The sequence below is a fragment of the Tribolium madens genome, unplaced genomic scaffold (assembly GCF_015345945.1).
Source record: "Tribolium madens isolate multiple individuals breed KSU strain unplaced genomic scaffold, Tmad_KSU_1.1 Scaffold_1;HRSCAF=32;Tcas5.2_LG8, whole genome shotgun sequence".
Taxonomy (NCBI): Eukaryota; Metazoa; Arthropoda; class Insecta; order Coleoptera; family Tenebrionidae; genus Tribolium; species Tribolium madens.
The window spans coordinates 8,685,427-8,704,780 of record NW_025400984.1 but is presented as its reverse complement, the minus strand read 5'-3'; the positions used below and the strand labels follow the sequence as shown (position 1 = coordinate 8,704,780).

At 31.8% G+C, this 19,354-nt stretch overlaps 8 protein-coding genes across 10 annotated transcripts; 6 read left to right on the top strand and 2 right to left on the bottom strand.

Annotated features, from left to right (window-relative positions):
* Window positions 1-2,323: 2,323 nt before the first annotated feature.
* LOC123003963 (arginyl-tRNA--protein transferase 1) lies at window positions 2,324-7,459 on the bottom strand. Of its 3 annotated transcripts, XM_044397047.1 has the most exons (7): window positions 6,675-7,459; window positions 6,499-6,625; window positions 5,954-6,422; window positions 3,572-3,733; window positions 3,341-3,490; window positions 3,088-3,269; window positions 2,324-2,768 (listed from the first exon to the last, which is right to left on the bottom strand). In XM_044397047.1, exons 1-7 carry the CDS (start codon window positions 6,763-6,765, stop codon window positions 2,372-2,374), a joined length of 1,578 nt encoding a protein of 525 aa, XP_044252982.1. In that variant the 5' UTR covers window positions 6,766-7,459; the 3' UTR covers window positions 2,324-2,371. The 3 variants fall into 3 exon arrangements, with proteins under 3 accessions (XP_044252982.1, XP_044252984.1, XP_044252983.1); XM_044397049.1 differs by lacking the exon at window positions 3,572-3,733 and having other exon boundaries at window positions 6,675-7,453; XM_044397048.1 differs by lacking the exon at window positions 3,341-3,490 and having other exon boundaries at window positions 6,675-7,447.
* On the top strand, window positions 7,112-7,757 carry LOC123003965. Its single transcript, XM_044397051.1, has 3 exons — window positions 7,112-7,232; window positions 7,326-7,487; window positions 7,537-7,757. The coding sequence occupies exons 1-3, from the start codon at window positions 7,184-7,186 to the stop codon at window positions 7,743-7,745; spliced, it is 420 nt and encodes a 139-aa protein (XP_044252986.1). The 5' UTR covers window positions 7,112-7,183; the 3' UTR covers window positions 7,746-7,757.
* A 3-nt stretch (window positions 7,758-7,760) lies between these two features.
* On the top strand, window positions 7,761-8,490 carry LOC123003964. Its single transcript, XM_044397050.1, has 3 exons — window positions 7,761-7,844; window positions 7,890-8,177; window positions 8,233-8,490. The coding sequence occupies exons 1-3, from the start codon at window positions 7,796-7,798 to the stop codon at window positions 8,472-8,474; spliced, it is 579 nt and encodes a 192-aa protein (XP_044252985.1). The 5' UTR covers window positions 7,761-7,795; the 3' UTR covers window positions 8,475-8,490.
* Window positions 8,491-10,955: 2,465 nt separating this feature from the next.
* LOC123016458 lies at window positions 10,956-14,071 on the top strand. The gene is made up of 3 exons (XM_044416867.1): window positions 10,956-11,114; window positions 13,400-13,555; window positions 13,608-14,071. The coding sequence occupies exons 1-3, from the start codon at window positions 11,063-11,065 to the stop codon at window positions 13,826-13,828; spliced, it is 429 nt and encodes a 142-aa protein (XP_044272802.1). The 5' UTR covers window positions 10,956-11,062; the 3' UTR covers window positions 13,829-14,071.
* A 112-nt stretch (window positions 14,072-14,183) lies between these two features.
* LOC123004008 lies at window positions 14,184-14,885 on the top strand. The gene is made up of 3 exons (XM_044397102.1): window positions 14,184-14,332; window positions 14,379-14,564; window positions 14,611-14,885. Exons 1-3 carry the CDS (start codon window positions 14,287-14,289, stop codon window positions 14,808-14,810), a joined length of 432 nt encoding a protein of 143 aa, XP_044253037.1. The 5' UTR covers window positions 14,184-14,286; the 3' UTR covers window positions 14,811-14,885.
* Window positions 14,886-15,359: 474 nt separating this feature from the next.
* On the top strand, window positions 15,360-16,050 carry LOC123003922. The gene is made up of 3 exons (XM_044396978.1): window positions 15,360-15,520; window positions 15,565-15,735; window positions 15,785-16,050. Exons 1-3 carry the CDS (start codon window positions 15,469-15,471, stop codon window positions 16,024-16,026), a joined length of 465 nt encoding a protein of 154 aa, XP_044252913.1. The 5' UTR covers window positions 15,360-15,468; the 3' UTR covers window positions 16,027-16,050.
* A 1,166-nt stretch (window positions 16,051-17,216) lies between these two features.
* On the top strand, window positions 17,217-17,997 carry LOC123003831. Its single transcript, XM_044396846.1, has 3 exons — window positions 17,217-17,505; window positions 17,560-17,721; window positions 17,768-17,997. The coding sequence occupies exons 1-3, from the start codon at window positions 17,457-17,459 to the stop codon at window positions 17,965-17,967; spliced, it is 411 nt and encodes a 136-aa protein (XP_044252781.1). The 5' UTR covers window positions 17,217-17,456; the 3' UTR covers window positions 17,968-17,997.
* On the bottom strand, window positions 17,484-18,720 carry LOC123003830. The gene is made up of 3 exons (XM_044396844.1): window positions 18,673-18,720; window positions 18,472-18,560; window positions 17,484-18,425 (listed from the first exon to the last, which is right to left on the bottom strand). The coding sequence occupies exons 2-3, from the start codon at window positions 18,524-18,526 to the stop codon at window positions 18,013-18,015; spliced, it is 468 nt and encodes a 155-aa protein (XP_044252779.1). The 5' UTR covers window positions 18,527-18,560; window positions 18,673-18,720; the 3' UTR covers window positions 17,484-18,012.
* Window positions 18,721-19,354: the final 634 nt, after the last annotated feature.

The following is a 19,354-nucleotide window of genomic DNA, read 5'->3' as shown; positions in this document are numbered from 1 at the left end:
TAATTTTATGAAAATTTTTTTTTTACATAAATTGCAATTTTTACAAAAAAATCGCGTAACTCAAAAATAAAACAAAATTTTGTTCCCAAAATACCATCACATTTTTTATAGTACTTTAAATTATATTAATTATTATTTTTATAAAATTGCTTATTTTTCAATGAATATCTATCTAAATGATTACTAGATGGATGCCAAAAATTATTCTTTATTCTTCATAAATCGCATTTTGATCGAAAAATTTTTCAATGAAAGCAGTTACAGTTAATTTTGTTTATTTTTAAGATTTTGTGATATTTTCATTATTTTCTAGCCTATTGTTTAAAGAAAGAACAACTTTTTTGGTTGTTTTGGGTGATTTTTTGCTTATTTTTTAATAGAAATCCGAACGATTTTAATAGATTTCGTTGGATTGAAGCCAAAATTGCAAATTTTAGTTCAGACTATATTTTTCGATTTTTTCTTAGATTAAAACATGAAATTGCAGCATTTGACTGTAAATCTATTTCTTGAATTTGGTGCATTTTTTAACCAAAATTCTGACTATTATTATTATCAACATTTACCAACAAAAAATTTTCGGCTTTTACGTGTAATGAAAATCTAACATTTTTAAAAGATTTTGCTGAATCGTTTAAAGAAAATCCAAAATTGGGCGCACAACATATTATTTTGGGTAGTTTAATTATTTATTATTTAAATTTATATTTAATAAAACAAAATTTACATAAATTGCAATTTTCACAAAAACAAAATTTTGTTCTCAAAACACGATTACGTTTTTTATATTATTTTAATTTATATTAATTATTATTTTCTGAAGGCAAATGATTAAAAAAAAACCGCTTGGTTCTATACTTTATATTCACAAAAATCTTTTCAAACAACCTTGAGAATGCAGTATAGGTCACCGGTTTTGATGTCATTTCTGCATCAATGAACGGTTTAAATACTTTGCATTGTTGGATAATTGCAAAAAAAACACCCCCCTGTGCTTCATCTCATTTCTATGCAAATTGTGCGCAGAAAAAATGCAAAGTAATTAACGAATTTGCACGTAATTAACCACGAAAACGTTTTAATTGCTCGTAATTATTTTATGCACGTGAAGAGAATTTCAATCAGAAAGTTCGTCAAAATCATTGCGTTTCTAGAAATTTTTATTTATTTTTAAATCAAAATTTCAAGTTTTATTAATAAGTTTTATATGCACCACTTTCAAACTAATGAAATTATGAGTTTTATTTACTTTATTATACAGAGTGATATTTAAAAAACGGGCAGGCGCAGTTGAATTTTTATTTATGACCCGATTTCAAAAATTGAAAAAACTAATTAAATGGCTTTTCATATAGTAGGTACAAGCTGGCAATTTTAGAATTTTTCTAAATGTCATAATAAATTTTGGGCTATACCTAGGTATTCAAATTTCTAATTTCAAATTGCAACCCATATTTTTTTCTTCATAATTTGAAAGGTTTTAGTTTTCTTAGTACAGACATATGTGCAATATGTTTTACTAAAAATTAATTAAGTTAAAAAAATATAAAAAGTTAATAAAATCTAGTTGCATGGTCTCAAATAAGACAATATCATTATTGTAACGCCAAAAAGCAACAAATTAACTTTTTTTTATTAACTTTTATTAATTTTTTTCAACTTTGATATTTTTTGTAAAAGTAGAACATATTAACATATCTATACAATTTTTATTTTACATTTGTCGGAAATTTTAGTCTAATTTAACATTTACTAAGTTGAACCCGCCACAAAAAAATCCTAAACCCTAATAAATGAAAAAATATGACAAATACCATAAATTTTGAGTAACCACCACTTTAAAATGAAAAAATTTTACTATTTTACCATAATTCATAAAAAATCTTTAACGTTCATTTATTAAGCATAAGTGAAAAAATATTCCATTTGAAAAATTGAAAAAATGGCATATTAGTCCGGAAAAGTACTACTTTACGGACGATGTATAGTTTATCGTTAATTCCAACACGACAAAAATTTCAAGTTTTTTATACCGGGTGTTTCAAGGTTCAAATTAACGATTTTTATTAACTTTACTATTTAAAAACATTGCTAAAAGTTTCTAAATCACAATAAATGGCAATATTTCGCGGCCTTTTATACTCCTGAATTTTTTTAAATGTAAAACCTGAAAAAAATCGATATTTAAATGAGATGAGCACAGTTTCGGGTCCCATTTTCTTCACTAGTACATCGGTAGAAAAGGACGACACTAGTTTACCCATTTGAGTGCATTGTCGGTCTCTTTTTACCGATGTACTTCCAGTACGCCAAATAACACACATAGTTCTTAAGCACATTTATTAAAAAATAAAAAATAACCACAATTCGCTTAATTATCGGCGATGAAAATAATCGACTTTGCACACTTCTGGCCAATTAGCCGTCCGATTGTATCAAACAAATCGTGACCGCCAAATTTCCTCTTGTATTGTTTAAACAAAACGAGTTTTCTGTTGTATAAAATCTTAATTTCATCAACATCTCGTGAAGTACACAAATTTTCATCCACAGCCTCGACTTTGTCTAACCTCGAATATTTACTAACTTCGAGTTTCCCCAAACTTTTTTCGATAGGGATCCAATGATAAGTCTCGGGGCAAAGTAGATATGAAGGACTCAACTTTCCCTTGTATCTCATCTTGGGACACGAGTGGATGTAAAAACCCATATAGTAGGAGTCAATCGTTGAGATTTTACCATGAAGAGTTCTCGCAAATTCAACTTCACTGAAATTAACAATTAGAGAAAATTTTCACTTAAAAACTATCAACAGATTTGTCAACAAGAAATCAGAACCTAGGATTTAAACTTTTAGGAAAATTACGTTTTTCATGTTGTTTGTAACTAGAAATTTCCTTGTTGTTAACGGTTGACGTTTTCTGTCAACCTGTCAACTGTCAATTGAATGACAGGTGACTTAACCTAAATTTTGACACTGCTTATGATATCTTTTGTTTGTCACCAAAAACCAACCTAACCAAATTTATGGCAACCTTTTCACGAATATCCCTAAATCCTAGTAATTTCTTGTTGATACGACACTACCGTAATGATCCATAGGTCCCCAAAGTCAAGTCCCTGTAATCCGGGTCGTAGAAAAAATACACAGCACTGACACACTTCGGCAAAATATCAATAACTCCCACTGCTATCAGCTTATCATCCAACCAATAGAGTTGGTGGAAGGACCCAAAACCCAACTCTGAGTCCCTCGAAAACCTGATATTCTGCAACCCAAAAAAAATGAGCTCGACGTTCAATTTTTGCCCAATGAGTCCAAAAACAGAGTAAAACATACCTGCAAAGGTGTATCAACTAAAAAATTGAGATATTGATGCTCATCGCAATCCCCGGGGGGCTCATTATGCACCGCCATTTGATACTTTGCAAACAAACTGGCAGTTAGGTGAAAATACTTGTGATTTTCATGTATTTGCTCGAGCGTTATCTATGACCAATTAACAATCAATTAATTTTTACTACACACTTAACAGTTATTCTTTTACTCTGCTTATGAAATTTCTGGTACCTGAAGAGGGGAATTTATTAAAAATCTTTGGAAACTCTCCATCGTACATTTCCCAGGGGGGTCGCCATGAACGCACATTTGGTACTTTTTGTACAACTCGAATTCGAGCTGTTTCAAATTTTCCCACTCTGCGCTACGTCGGCTCGTGTTTATTAGTTCAAGCTGAGAAAAGAATAACTATTCTAATAAAACTGTTTAGTGAATTTCAGTGGTAGCAGTGTTGCCAGTGAAATTTCACCATATCTGGTGATTTTTACGCCATTTGCTAAATTTTCCGAAAAATAAGTTCAAAAACCACCAAATTAATTAGCTAAGAAAACAGTTTTATTTGCCTTTTAAGAGATGTCACTAAATTGTGTCGAAAAGTGCATTATTTTGGCCTTTTTCTTAGAGTTTTGGTAAACTGTTTGACCAAAAATATAAAATTTCGTAAAAAACGAACCGAAAAACCAAATTAGATTAAAATTGACATTATTCGCTCTATTTGGTTCGTTTACGAACGAGACTCATTTATTGTGCAAAGAACATGCCAAAAAATTACAAAAATAAATCAAAATGATATTATTTCGTTTCTTTCATACGATTTAGGTCGTTTTTGAGTTAAATTATGTCAAAAAATAAGTCGAAAAACACAAAATTTGGTCGAAAAGTCAAGTTTTAAGCGCGTTATATTTGAAGTAAAACCTCAGTTATTTGTGAAATTTTGGTAAGAAAAAACACAAAATCAAGTCATTTTTTGCATTTCTCAAGTGTTTTAACATGCTTTTAGGGTAAAAAAGTAAATATTTCGTTAAAAATAAAAAAAGTACAAAATTAGGCTAAAATCGATTCTATTTTTGCATTTTGAGAGTGCTGAGCATGTATTTGAAATAAATCCAAAGTTTTTTCAAAAAAATTTGCTAAAAAATAAAATACAAAAATTAATTGAAATGAACATAGTTTTAGCTTGTTTCGCTCTATTTAGTTCATTTATTTTGCAAAACTTTAGCAAAACATGCCTAGAAATTCTAAAAATACATCATAATTGATGTTATTTCGTTTGTTTCATTTGATTTTGTTCGTTTTTGAGAAAAATCTTGTAAAAAAAAATACGCCAGAAAAACACAAACTTTGATCGAAAATGGTGTTGCTTTAATTTTTTGAAGTTTCTACGCGCTTTTGTGAACTAAAACTTCGTTTTTTTTGTGGGATTTTACTAAAAACCACAAAATCAAGTCATTAGTTTTGACTTTTTTAAGTGTTTTAGCATGTTTTTAAGGTAAAAACGTAAATATTTCGTAAAATTTCGTTAAAAATAAACCAAAAATTAAACTAAAATTAGTGTTTTTTGCATTTTCAGAGTTGTGAACACGTATTTAAAATAAATCCAAAGTTTTTACAAAATTTTTTTCTAAAAAATGAAATTAGAAAAAGAAACCAAGATGAAAATTTACCAAATTATTGAAATTAACATAGTTTTAGCTTGTTTCGATCTATTTAGTTCATTTATTTTGCAAAATTTTAACAAAACATGCCTAAAAATTCTAAAAATAAGACATAATTGGTGTTGTTTCGTTTGTTTCATTCGATTTTACCCGTTTTTGAGTAAAATTTTTTCAAAAAATAAGCCAGAAAAACACAAAATTTGATCGAAAATGGTGTTACTTAACCTTTTTTAAACGCGTCTTTGACCTAAAACATCAATTTTTTGCGAAATTTTGCTACAAAAAACACAAAATCGAGTCATTATTTTTGCCTTTTTCAAGTGTTTTGGCATGTTTTTAAGGGTAACAACATAAATATTTCGCAAAATTGCGTTAAAAACAAAGTAAAAATTTACCAAATGAACCCAAAATTACTTAGGGTCATTTTTGCATTTTTTAAGTGTTGGGCACGTTTTTGAAATAAATACACAGAAAAATTTGCTAAAAAATTAAAATAAAACTAGCTGCAAATTTACCAGTTTAGATTGATATTATTTCAGCTTGTTTTGCTCTATTTAGTTCGTTAAAAAAATTAAATAATTAATCAAAATTAATACGATTTAGCTCGTTTTTGGAGTGAAATTTTGTCAAAAAATATGCCGAAAACACAAATTTGATCAAAAATAGTACTCCTTTATCATTTCCAAGTCTTTAAGCACCTTTTTGAAGTAAAATCTCAGTGCTTTGCAAGATTTTACTAAAAAACAAATCAAGTTATTATTTTTGTCTTTTTTTAAATGTTTTAGCATGTTTTTCAGGTAAAAACGTAAATATTCAGTTAAAAACAAGCGTTTATGCACGTTTTTGGAAGATTTTTGTAAAAACATGACCTTCGACCTTTAAACCATAATCTGGTTAATTTACTTTTTTTGTGCTGGCACCACTGATTGTTAAAAGTTGGCACTGACGATTAGCCTACCCTGATTTTGTGTTTGCTATCCGGGACTGTCTCATTTAGCAATTCTTCGAGGGTTTTTTGCTCATTTGCGACTGGTTTCTTCTCAAAGACAATTCCCTTCTTTTGTAATTTCTCTTTCTTCCTTTCCATTCGAAGTATTTTTGCTTTCTTGCAAGGGGGCTTGCTGGGATCAGCCCCGACGCCAGTTTTTGGCAGGGAACTCGTACCAGGGACGGCTTCTGTGACCTGAGACACACTGGGGGCTGCAATTTGACTAGAATCTCCTTCATTTTTCTCACAATTTATCACAACTTCTTTATCTAATACGTGGGCGGGAACGGGAATCTCTCTAGGGACAAATTCAGAAATACTGTCCTGACAATCCTGATAATTTGTATTTTTGTGCAAAACTCCGTCTTTCAGGAATTTATTGAACTTTTTAATCACTTTCTTCTGGGATTTGGATAATTGAAAATTCAAAGCGTCGCATCTGAAATTTGACGGATAACATAACCTCAAAATTTTACAAAAATTGTTCATATTTTGCAAATTAGGGATTAACATACTTAATGGTGTACATGGGGCAACAAATTTCGTTCATTAGAGGCTTGTAACAGTAACTTCCCGAGCGTCTCCATCCTCTATCGATCAAATTTTGGTAGTCTTCAACTGAAAGGATTTTTGCCCACATCCCTGAAAATGAACCCCCATCATGAAGAATTTTCAAAATTTATGTGAATACCGTGGGACACATTTCCATTCGGGTTTTTGCAATAACCACACAAATGTTTCTCAAGATTGGAATACCAGTAAACAACACTGTTGTCACCCATTTTAGCAAAAATTCACCAAAAAAAAAGCCTTTTTACGAATTTTTATCGTTATTTTTATATGTTAAGCGTTTTTTAACAAAGAGTAAACATCTACGGCTATGACTGATTATGACAGTAAATCCCAGTGACGTAACATGGGATGGGGAGTGGATTACAAAGCGCCAATTTTCAAATTCTTGTGAAATTCTGTTACGAAACCTTGATAAACCTTCATAAACGACTTGCAATAGAAATTCGTTATAGTTGGAAAAATGTCGCACACCTTTTTTACTCATTTCATGATTTCACTACTCAAACATTGCATTGCAATCAGGTTTATGGCCAAAAAATAATAAAACTCGATGTTTACTGATCAACCCTATAATAAAGGAAACAATTCGAAACATAGATCAGTTTTTGCCAAAATCGAGCTGGCAGAATGGTGAAAACCGTTGTTGTGACACTTCTTTGCTCATTTATTTCGTTGAGTAAGTTTCAATTTTTTCAGTTTTAAATTTGGCGGGAATGTGAAAATTAGGACCATTTTACAAAGCACAAAACTCGTATATTTTATTGTGTAGGTGGGGCCTTGGAATGTTACGATTGCTCCGCAGTGAAAAACAATGACTGTTACAGCCCCATCAACAAGACAACAGTCACAGTCACAAACTGTTACGAATTTTACACCAAGTTAGGCAACCAACAAAACGCAACTTATGAATGTGTTGCCTATACTGAGCATCGTAATTTAACAAAATTGACAAAAATACGATTTTAAATAATTTTTTTTAGATAATGCCACGAACCAAACTTTCGTCGGTCGTCACTGCCTTATAAAAGAACAAAACGACTTTTGTATTGATTATAGAGAAGACCGTAAACTTTATGGGTATATCGTTGATGAGTGTTTCACATGCAATGAAGATTTATGCAATTCTGGAACAAATCCAGGGATTATGTTGGGCCTTTTGTGTGTTATCACATTTTATGTAATTCAATAAATAGATTTTTGAGTGAAATTGTGTTTTGTTTGAACAAGAATGACTGAAGTATGATACTTCAACTAATTTTTTTGGTTTTGTCAATATTTCGAACGTCAGGTGATTGTGAAACCTTTTTGTGATTGTTTTTACACAATTTTGCAGTATTTTCGGTCCGCACTTGTTACTTTTGTGCCGATTTCAGTGAAAATTGCGAGGCAAATGACAAATCGGACACTCCGAATAAAATGACTTGTGACACATTTAAGGTAAACCGCGAACATTCCATGCTCGAGTATTTCTTAGAGCCCAATTTTCTCACCAATTTCGATATTTACCACCTGTTTGGGCCGTCTCTGTCTCAGAAAAACGTCAAAAAGCTGTGCATGAAAGTCATTTATGGGTACAAGGGACATGTGGGGATTTACCAAGACAACAAGACTTTTACAGCGTGTATTAATTAACACTGCGTTAAATGAGTATTTTGTGACTATTTGGCTGTTTGCAGATCATGAAGTGAGGAATTTAACGTTTCAGTCGTGTATGTTTGAGCGGTTTGCGTACTATAAAAACGCCTGTGAGTATTTTCAAAAACGGATGGGGAAGAAGCATGAGAACACGACGTTTTTTGAGTTTTATGACTGCAAAACCTGCAGAAGGCACGAATGCAATGGGGAAAATGCGACAAACTTTCAGTGGAATCTTGCTTTAATGTGTCTTATTTTTGTTTACTTAGTAGTGGCCGACTAATAAATTTTTAACGGTGGGGTGAAAATTAATTTAAAACCAAAAACAATCTTAAATACACACTTTTTTCTTTTTCGAAAATACTATTAGAATTTTTTTACGATATTTTTTGCTACTCTTCTGAAAACAACATTCAAATGTTCCTCTGTTTACATAAACCAGGTTTCGTTGACTTTTGTCCACTCGGCTCGGTCGAAAAAGTGTGGTTATATAATTACGTTTAAAATACATTTTAGTATATGCGTTACCAACATTACATTTTTTTGAAAGAAAATGTTTTCAAACTAAATTTCAAGAGATAATTTGACCACAAAAACTAAAAAATGATTTTACAAATTCAAACTAAAGTGGCGGTCAATTCCTAGTAGCCACTTCCCCGCGTAAATTTGTAAAAATTGAGTTATGTAAATCCAACTTTAAAGATCTAATTGTTTTTTTAGGAACATATTTATCAAAAGTGACAGTTCTAAAAAAGTCGGGTTAGAATACATATTATTATTATATCCACAAGAAATTACATCCTAGGATTTAGGGATATTCGTGAATAGGTTGCCATAAATTTGGTTAAGTTGGTTTGTAGTGACAAACAAAAGATAGATAGATAGAAGATATCAATTGATAGTTGACAGCAGGTTGACAGAAAACATCAACCGTCATAAGGGGTAATAACGAAATTTTGACAAATTCAATGGAAGCTTCACAGTTTTGATTGAATTTATGGCTTGTAAAAGTGATAGAAATTAAATTTTTGACACAAACTCATGAAAACTGATTTTTAATGAGACTAGAAAATTGATCATAATTTTCGAAATTTTAAATAAAACGGGTATTTTTAAAATTGTCGATAATTCTCCACACGTTTTAAGCCAAAAATTTATCTACAGGATGATTCATATCACACTACAAGCCTTACCAACCCAACCCAAAATAGTATAGATTTTATAGAACGTTTCAAAATGATTGACATCTCGGTAGGTAAACCAGACTTTAATTTTAGTTCCAAAAAAACATATGTAAACATTCTTTAGATACTTCATAAAAAATTCACTTATTTCACAAAAAAAACATAATAAATGTCACAAATAGTGAATTTGACGTATCTGCAACCAGTGGGTGCAATCGAACAAAGATGAACAACCTAGAACTGTCAAAAAAATGACCAAGATATCAATCATTTTAAAACGCTCTTTAGTTTTTATATGTTTGGACATCCTTCACAAAATGACAATACCTATCTGATAGGTTTATGTCAAGGATGTCCAAAACGTAGATAATGACAAATTAAATTACTAATTATATGAATCAAGTCAGTATAGATTTCATAGAACGAAAAATAATTGACATCTCGGTAGGTGTTTTAGTTCCAAAAAAATATGTGAACATTCTTTAGATAGCGATACTTCATAAAAAATGACATTTCACTTATTTCAAAAACTCTTAAAAACCAAAATAAATGTCACAAACTGTGAATTTGACGTATCTTCAACCAGTGAATGCAATCGTACAAAAATGAACAACCTAGAACTGTCAAAGAACCAATGTTACAACCTTAAATGACCTACCGAGATGTCAATCATTTTGAAACTCTTTTTAGTTCTTCATATGTTTGGACATCCTTCACGAGAAGACAACCAAGGATGTCCAAAACGTAGATAATGACAAATTAAATTATTAATTTTATGAATCAAGTCATCAATGATTAATGTGTTGATTGTATTCAAGGTCAGCGTTATAGTTTTATACGAATCATCCTGTATATAAACATTTTGGTACTTTGAAATTGACTTTTATCAAAATTTCAACAATTGTGAATAAAAACTAAAGAATCAAGTCATCAATGATTAATGTGTTACTGGTTGTATTCAAGGTCAGCGTCATAGTTTTATACGAATCACCCTGTATACAAGCATTTTGGTTTTTTGAAATTGGCTTTTATCAAAATTTCAACATTTGTGAATAAAAACTGAATGTTTTTTTAATGAGTATACTTGATTTTGACCAAGGCAATGATAAATCCACAGGCACGAAGAGTTTTTTGAGGACGGATTTAACCCCCATGACCTCAAAACACTCAATTCAAGCCCGATTTAGCAAAAATAAACGTGTGATTAAATTATATAGGCCATATCGTGCAATTCCCTTCATCCCGCAACCCTCCAGTCGCACTGACGCCCTTCTGGCTCCATCAACAGCCCCAGATATTGATTCTCCACACCTAAAGGAACCACACATCCCGCACTTCTCCTCCGTTTCAAAGATTACAAAATTAAAAAAATTCACACAAAAAAACACTAAAGGGGTCCACACACTTGACACTTCATTGAAACCTAATTTGTAATATGAAAATAAAACTTGGTTTTATTTAAATGAAACGGTTGGCACGTTTTTATAAAAAGATTGCGTGACAATTTTATGAGTCAACAACGCGAATCGCCTCTGATCTCCCCTCACACATTTGCCTCTTCGCCAATGGCCTCCTTTAACACTCTCGCTTTTGGTGGGGTGCCCTAGTCTCTTCATTCTTCGTCGTGTTTTGCCATTCAACTGGTGTATTTTATAGTGTAGTGATTTCTTCATTTTTTAGTACCATCATGGGCGCTAGAACCTTGCAAGCGTTTGCTTTCCTTCTAATCATCAGCTCAGGTGAATTTTTTCATTAATTATTTTTTTGGTAATTGGTCAAGGTGGATGACTCAGAGGTGGGCTCATGACGTCAAAAAGGTGTAATTGTTTGGGCTGAGAGGAAATAAATATTTGTTCAGATTTTATTACAGTAAATTGGGACTCGATTGTTATGTAATCTTGTTAGTGGGTTGTGTATCCGCAGATAAATTCAATTAGAAGCTAATTCTTTCAAATTTCAAAAGTTGGGGAAATTTTAAAATATCTGTTTAGGTAGATAAAAAATTGCTCATGACTTATTAATGTGCCATTTTATTTTCTAAAGCAATAAAATGAGTGAGTCAGTGACTCATGTTTATATTTAACAAACATTTCATTTTACAAATTAAAGGGATGTAAACAATGAAAATCTTGTTTCAAGTCTTTTGCTTGGTATTCTGGCAATAAAATAATTAAATTGTTGGATTATAGAATAATTTATCCAACCTTGACACGACATTTGTATTTTTTAAACAAAGAATTTGATTTTCCCTTTGATTCATGATTTAAGTGGGCTCTGATTAGTGTGATTTTTAAGTCTAGTCACTTCTAAAAATAATGTGACCACCTTAATGTAACCTTGAGTTGAAAATGTTTGCAATAAAAGGTTTTTGTTGTCTTTATCACATTTACAAATACAAATAATAAATAAAACTGCAGTACTTAAGAGATTCTTTGAAAAAAATAACCTAGTAAATAAAATTTTTCTCAGACTAAACATTTTTGCACACTTATCAGCATAATAAATTCCATGGGCAGTCGAGGTCAAATCCCTGATTCAATTTCATAACCTTATTAGTCACGGATTACCACAAAACCTGAATTAAGTTTCGTAAATAAATAAAAATGACCACACCGGACAATAACTTATCGATTTTCGGTTCACTCACCTTATCAAATCAATACCCTAATAATAGTATCATTCAGTATTGCCATCTCAAAAAAAAATTCACAGTTTCGAGTTAAAAACGTTGCCAAGTTTACACCTGTTTTTACCAGATTACATTTTTTTACATAAATTAAGTGGTTAAAGCCTAAGAGTTGAGTAAAAATATAAGGCAATTTGTGACTCGGTATGGCAAAACCTCACGAAAAAAAAAACGGAGTTTTCAGCTTAAAAAGCCAAAAATCACATCATTTTGGCTCAATTCTGTGGGTTTTTAACCCAATTTTGCGAAATAAATGCGTTTCTAGCTAAAAAAAAAATCTTGTTAAAACCCCGAAAGATGCTAAAATTATGTTATTTTTGACTTTATTTATTGATTTCTTGGTTTGCTTTAGGGAAATCTCGCGAAAAATTTTAGTACAAAAACGCACTTCAAAGCAAATTCGACCAAATTTTATGTTTCTTCGACTTATTTGCTCAAAAACTAGTCAAATCGAGCGAAATGAACGAAATAACGTCAATATCAATTTATTTTTGTGATTTTTAAGCACGTTTAGATAAGATTTTCTCTCGATTTCGATTTAATTTTGTAATTATCCAGCCTGGCTAAAGGAAATTTTTCAATTTTTTTTTGTTTTTATCTAAAAACGTGTTTAAACACTCGAAAAAAGCAAAAATAACAGCATTTTTGCTGTCTTGTTAAATTTTTAGCTTGTTTTGAAGGAAATTTTGTAATAAAGCACCGAAGGAAGAGTTTGGGGCGATTAGTGTGACTTAAACCTGGTTTTTAATATCTTCATTCAAATTTTATAACGTTGAGGTAGGCAACCAATTATGCAGCTTTTTTTTTCAACTTGAAAATTTACATAAATAATGGTTTTTTATAGTAAAATAAAAGCAAAAACATGAAAATTCGTCTATTAAACCATTACCCCCACCTCCCAAATTACTTAATTTTTAACTTCATCACTACAATTTTAAAACGTTGAGATAGGCAACCAAAAATGACATTTTCGGCCTAATTCAGTGATTTTTACAAATTTTGCGAAATAATTGTGTTTCTAGCTGAAAAAGCATTCGAAAAAGTAACTTGCCATTTCTAGTAACATCTTGTAAACAACGAATAGAACTATTTTTAACTAATTTAGTGGTTGTTCAATTTTTTTAAGAAAATTTAATGACAATCAAGATTCGGTTAAAAAACGTGAAACATGCCCGAAAAAGATTCAAAAATCACCAGATCTGGTGAAACTTCACCAGCCTAGCAACACTGTATCAAACCCATAACCTAATAATAGTACCATTTAAAAAAATACGACTTGTCAATGTTGCCAACTTAATTTCCCTCAGCGCCCCCTTGACCACTTGAACCATGTTTTAGCCTTGGCTTTGACCTGCTACAAATGCGACTCCAGCGAGAGCAAATTCTGCAATTACGGCCTCGCGAGTTTCACCTACAATTCCGTGAATTGCGACGACGAATCTGGAATTCTCTCCGGGTGGATCCCCAAGGAATGCGTCAAACTCGTTGCTAAAGGTTGGGATATTTGATTTTCACCAACTTGAGTCAAGACTCAAACCTTTTTCAGCCAAAGACGGGAGTGAATACGTGGCTAGAGGATGCATGCCCAACCTGGGGGGCGCCTGCAGGGCCGTCGCTAAAACTCTAAGTTTTTTCTCAAATATCGATGGGGATATTGAAGATATGGATTGCTTCACTTGTAACAGCGATAAGTGTAACTCCGCAACGAAATTCACTGGATATACTTTCGTGGGGGTTGTCCTAGCTGCTGTGCTTTTCATGTTGTAAAGTAACGTTGTGATTGTAATTTAGTTACCAACTTTACATATATAAAAATGTATGTTACTATGTTGCTCATAAGTGGACTATTTTTCTATGAAATACTTGAAACTTTTCAGATTTGTTGATTATACTATATACTCCTCTAAATACTATATATTTTGTAGTGGACGCTTTTGATGTCACAAAGTGTAGATTAGAGCTTTAGGTTGTAGTTTTTACATTATTTTTAAAATAAATTTTCTTTTTATACGCCGACTTTTATTGAAATTTCTATTAATAACCGAGGTGTAATTTGGTCACCTTTAATGTAAACTCATAGCTCATAACCATTATTAACTCGCTCAAGTGTGCATATGTAAATATCGCGCGATAATAGTTATCATAGTCTTTTCCGTAATTGATTAAATCAATTATTGCTCGAAATAATCCGACCATATGACACGATTTTACCTCAGTGATCAATTATGGCTCTAATTGTGACACTTTTCTGCCTAGCACTCGCCAAAAATGGTAATTTTTCACCCTTTATTACCCCACAATGAATTAAAAATTTCAGTTTTGTCTTTAACATGTCTTTCGTCAAACTCCACAAGCCCAAAAGCCGCAATTTTGGGTCTGACTCCCAACATTGAATTAGACTGCAAAACTTACATCAATCAAGTTCGAAAAATTCAAAATTTAAAACCGCTTGAAAATCTCCCCGAGAGTGATTTACGGTGTTTTAGTTTATTTGTGCAAAGAGGTAACAATTATCAATTTTGATTTTTTTATAACTGTTTTTTTGCTAGATTTTGGAGAAGTGGTAGTTAAAGGCTGTGCTCCGAAAAGTAGTTGTGATATGTTGAAACCCAATTACGCCAAACTGTCACGATTCCCAGTCAAATGTGTCGAATGTGAGGGAAAAAATTGTAATAAAGCATCGAGGGAACAGTTCAGAACGGTTATTGTGATCTTTGGCCTGATTTTTAACTTCTTTACTAAAATTTAAAACATTGAGGTAGGCAACCAATTATGCAACATTTTTCTCAACTTAGAAATTAACACAAATAAATGGTCTTTTATAGTAAAATAAAAATAATTTGTTTATTAACCCATCATAACCCCTCATCAACAAATTATATAATTTTTAACTTTTTTACTTAAAGTATAAAACATTGAAACCGGCAACCAATTATACACCAATTATATTTTTTAATTCTAATTTTTTAGTTAACTGTTATTTTTATAGTAAAATACAAGCAAGAACATGATAATTTACTTATTGATTTATCATTCTCACCTATTAACGCAACAAATTACAAAAAACGTTGGAATAGGCAACCAGTTTTACACATACACCATGTTTCTCAACGCTTTTTTTTAATAAACTTAAATTAATGCTTTTTTATGGTAAAATAAGAGCAAAAAATATGATAATTTGCCTATTAACACTTCATTGCAACGAACTACAATAAATCAATCCCGACTCCTCCCTAAATTCCTTGAATTTTATTTTTAAACAGTGTTTTCGAAGCCTTGCCCATTGAAACGATCAATACCCATCATTGTTGGTTGTCCTAATTAAACCCAAGTTTGAGAAAATAAAATGAAAATTCTCTCTCGGAATCTCAGTTGTGCGTAAACTCTCGATTCAAACACCCACAAGAATGCGGACCGGGGTTTTGGTCTGTTTTCTCATTTTTATTTCCATTGAGCGAGGTAAAAATTTCGTGTTGTGACAAAATCTCTCAATTTGGTTTAAGTGTCGGCGACTTTTTGTTACATTTCGGAGATTTACATTAGTCCAAAAAGTGAGGTTTTCAATCGGACTCACGAGATAAAAAATTGCCGGGAACAGGGGAGGGGGATACTCCCCGTAGGGATTCCCCTACCGGATGATAAGGAAATTAGTTGTTTTAAGATAGTTGGCACAGGTTTTTCCCCCGGATTTTAATTTCGTGTTTACTATTTTTCCATTTCAAGACCCTCATGGCAATTCTGTGGACATCAAAGGTTGTATTCCGACCGGAAATTGCGATATTTTGAAACAATCTCTAATCAACGGTTTCAAAATGATGGAAAACAGAATAATTCACTTGGCTGATGACACGAAATGTTTCGAATGTGAGGGAAATAACTGCAACAAAGTTGCTATAATTAGTGCGTCTGGATTTGTCATCGCTTTTTTATTTTTTATAAACAGTTATGTAATATTTATTGGGTGAATTTCGAATAAACTATTTTCGATTTTTGTGTGTATTATTTCAGGCGAAAAGCTAAACATTTACACATTCGAGCGGATAAATTTGCGATTGTTGCAACTTAATTGATTTGTGACGTCACTGAATGACTTCATTGTGAACTCTTAATTGATGAGGACACAGTTATTGGGAATCAGTGGACGATTTCATAGTTTTAAACCAGAAAATCAAAATAAATAAATTTTAGTTAATTTTTTTTTAGTTTTTTGCATATTGGTATAATTGTCCTGTCCTTTTGTTATACAGGGTGTTGGATATAATTAAACAAATCGTGCAGTTTTTAAAAATCACAACATCTTCGTTTTTCTAAATATAAAGATTTTATAAACTTTAAAAACGCAATTTTTTAACGTCAATATCTTGATAGGAATATAAAAAATTCCAATTGTTACGATTTTCTTTATCACATCTAACTTGTGAAATCCGATTAAATAATTAAAATTGGTTGTATTTTTATTTTTTGATATTTAAAATCTCTATCAAGAAAATCAAGAGTTCTTTTCTTAAATGAATAAATAAATAATAATTAAAAGAGGCGCATTTTTATAATGTTGTAATTAAGTTGGTAACACTGAAATGGTGATATCAAATTGCGCCAGGTGACGCCCATACCAACGGCCATGACGATGTGACACAGTTTACGTTACCAACATAATTTCAAAATCAAAGGAAACTTTGATCGGAAATTTATTTCAAAGTATTTAATGAAAATAAATAAAGCGTTTTTTGGTTATTATCTTTTCAGGAAATGATGTGGATATGAAATTTTAAAATTTATGAAATCATAAGTTAAAAAATGCAATTCGGGTCAGTTGGACTTTCATCCCTGAAAAAGCTTTTGTCTGTAGAGCGCATAGTCGCAGATGCAGACTTTTATCCCCGTCAATATCTTACAAACCGGATTTTTCCGGTTTTCTTCCCGGAATTTGCAATTAATTTAATTCAAAAATCAATTATCCTGCACCGATGTGTTTAAATCGGGATTTATCGTTATTTTGGATTTGAAACGTGACCAATTTTAAAAATATAAACACGTTTTCGTAATTTTTAGCAGTAGGAAGAACAAAATTAAAATTATAAGGTTTGACCTTGACACTACTCATGAAATCACCATTAATTTGAATCTAAAAACAAACATCTAAATATAAAGAAACAAATGCAAGTGTTGTTATTTGTAGAAATTTTATTTTAAGTATTTATTATTTTTATTTTTTTTTGTGACTCAACGAGTGTAACAATTCAAAAGTGATGTTGTGGTGATTAAAATTAGACGAATTTCATCCTTAAATTGCTTTAATTTTGTATATTGCGCACCAGAACACCACTGGCGACTAGACGACGATTTCGTAATAGTTTCAGTCGCCTCCAAATCACTCTTCACGAAACACACAAAAATGAAATTCCTCATTTTCGCACTTTTCGCAATCATTTCCATCAAAAACTGTGAGTAGCAAACATTTTTAAGAATAAATTTATTAAATTTATTCAAAAAAATAGCATTTTGCATGGAATGTTACTCCACAAATCTGGAAGCTTTGGCCAAAGGAGTCTCAGAGCACTCTCCCCAAGACTGCAGTCAAAGTTTGAAAAAATTCGAACGAAGATTGGACGTGTCTAAACTCGACATGACCTGTTTTAAATTCGTGGTTCAAGGAGACGGTAATTTTATTTTTTTTGTATATCCTAAACTGATTTATTGCACTAGGACAAACCGCAATTGTGAAGGGATGTGTCCCGAAAGGGGGCTGTGGCTTGATGGAGGGGGCCCTCACGAGCATGTTGCCCTTTTCAGGTGATGCCAAGTGCTACGAATGCGAGGGGGCTTTGTGCAATTCCGCCCCGAAAACGCATCTTTTCACTTTTTTTTCACTCTCTTTGCCAGTTTTAGTGTTCAAACTGTTGTAATAAATTAGAATTAAAAGTTTTGTTCACTTATCGGTTTACTTTTATTTAGAGCACTCTCCCTGCAATGAGTAGTAATAACAACGGTGCAATTTGTAAAAAAAACATTTTTTTCGCCGAATTACACAGATGCGTCCCACATTCCTTACACATAATTTGTTTTAAATTTGCCTTCTTTAGCCGCCTTTTTATTTTTAAGCACCCATTTTTCATGGTGCACCCCTTCATGACGCTGCGCTTTCGTCCAATTGAAGCCGAAGTCGTGAAACACCTAAATTCGACCACTTTTTTCTCCCTTTCTTCAGGGTATTCTTCTTTTGCCCTTGAATGAGTTTCATTTCTCTCGTCTTCTTCTTCAGTCCCGTTGTCAGTCTCCAAAGTTTCAAGATTACTTGCATCGCATTCTTTTATCTCTGTTTGGCCCGTTATTGTCCCCGCTTCTATACACAGGAGAGAAACAACTGCAAAAATAATCAAACAAAAATATCGTAAAAGTGAAATTTTTACCACCGACGGCGAGAATGAACAGGAAAAGAACGACAAGCTCAATTTTTAACCCCATTTGCAAAAATGTGACAGGGTTTGCTACAAGCCACCTAAAAATAAAGCAAAAACACAATTTTTAAATTGTTTTTCCAAAAATCTGAAATTTTATGCAACCAACATTACACAATTGCACGATTTAAATTTATTTTACATTTTACTTACTCGATTGTATATAAATATTTTTTATGTACATAGGGGTTCGGAGTGATTGTTTTGTTACAGCCCCATTAATAAGACAACAGTTGTGATCATAAATTGCAACCAAGTTAGGCAACCAACAAAACGCAAAGTCTGAGAACGTTGCCTATACTAATCATTGCAATTTAACAGAATTCACATTTATTTAAAACATTCTTCCTGCAATGAGTAGGAATAATGGTGCAAGTTGTAAGAAACCCAGTTTTTTTGCCGAATTACACAAATTTGTGTTACACTCTATTCACTCGTTTTCTGGTTCAGACATTTTATTCTTTACAATGTCCCAACACCCTTTTTCTATGGTACACCCCTTCGTTATAACGGTTAGGTTACTTTTGTCTAAAATCGTATTAGTGTAACATCTAAAATTCGCCATTTTTTTTCTTATTTCAGGATTTTCTTCTAAAGTTTTAACATTACTTGCATCACATTCTATTAAGTCTGTTTGATTAGTTTCTGTCTGTTTGTGACACACGAGAGAAAAAACTGCAAAAATAATCCAATTTTCGAGAAACAGTCAAAACATTGAAAAAGTAAAATTTTTACCACCGACGCCAAGAATGAACGGTAGAAAAAGAATAACAAACCCAATTTTTAACCCCATTTACGAAAATTTGACAAGTTTTGTCACATGCCACCTAAAAAT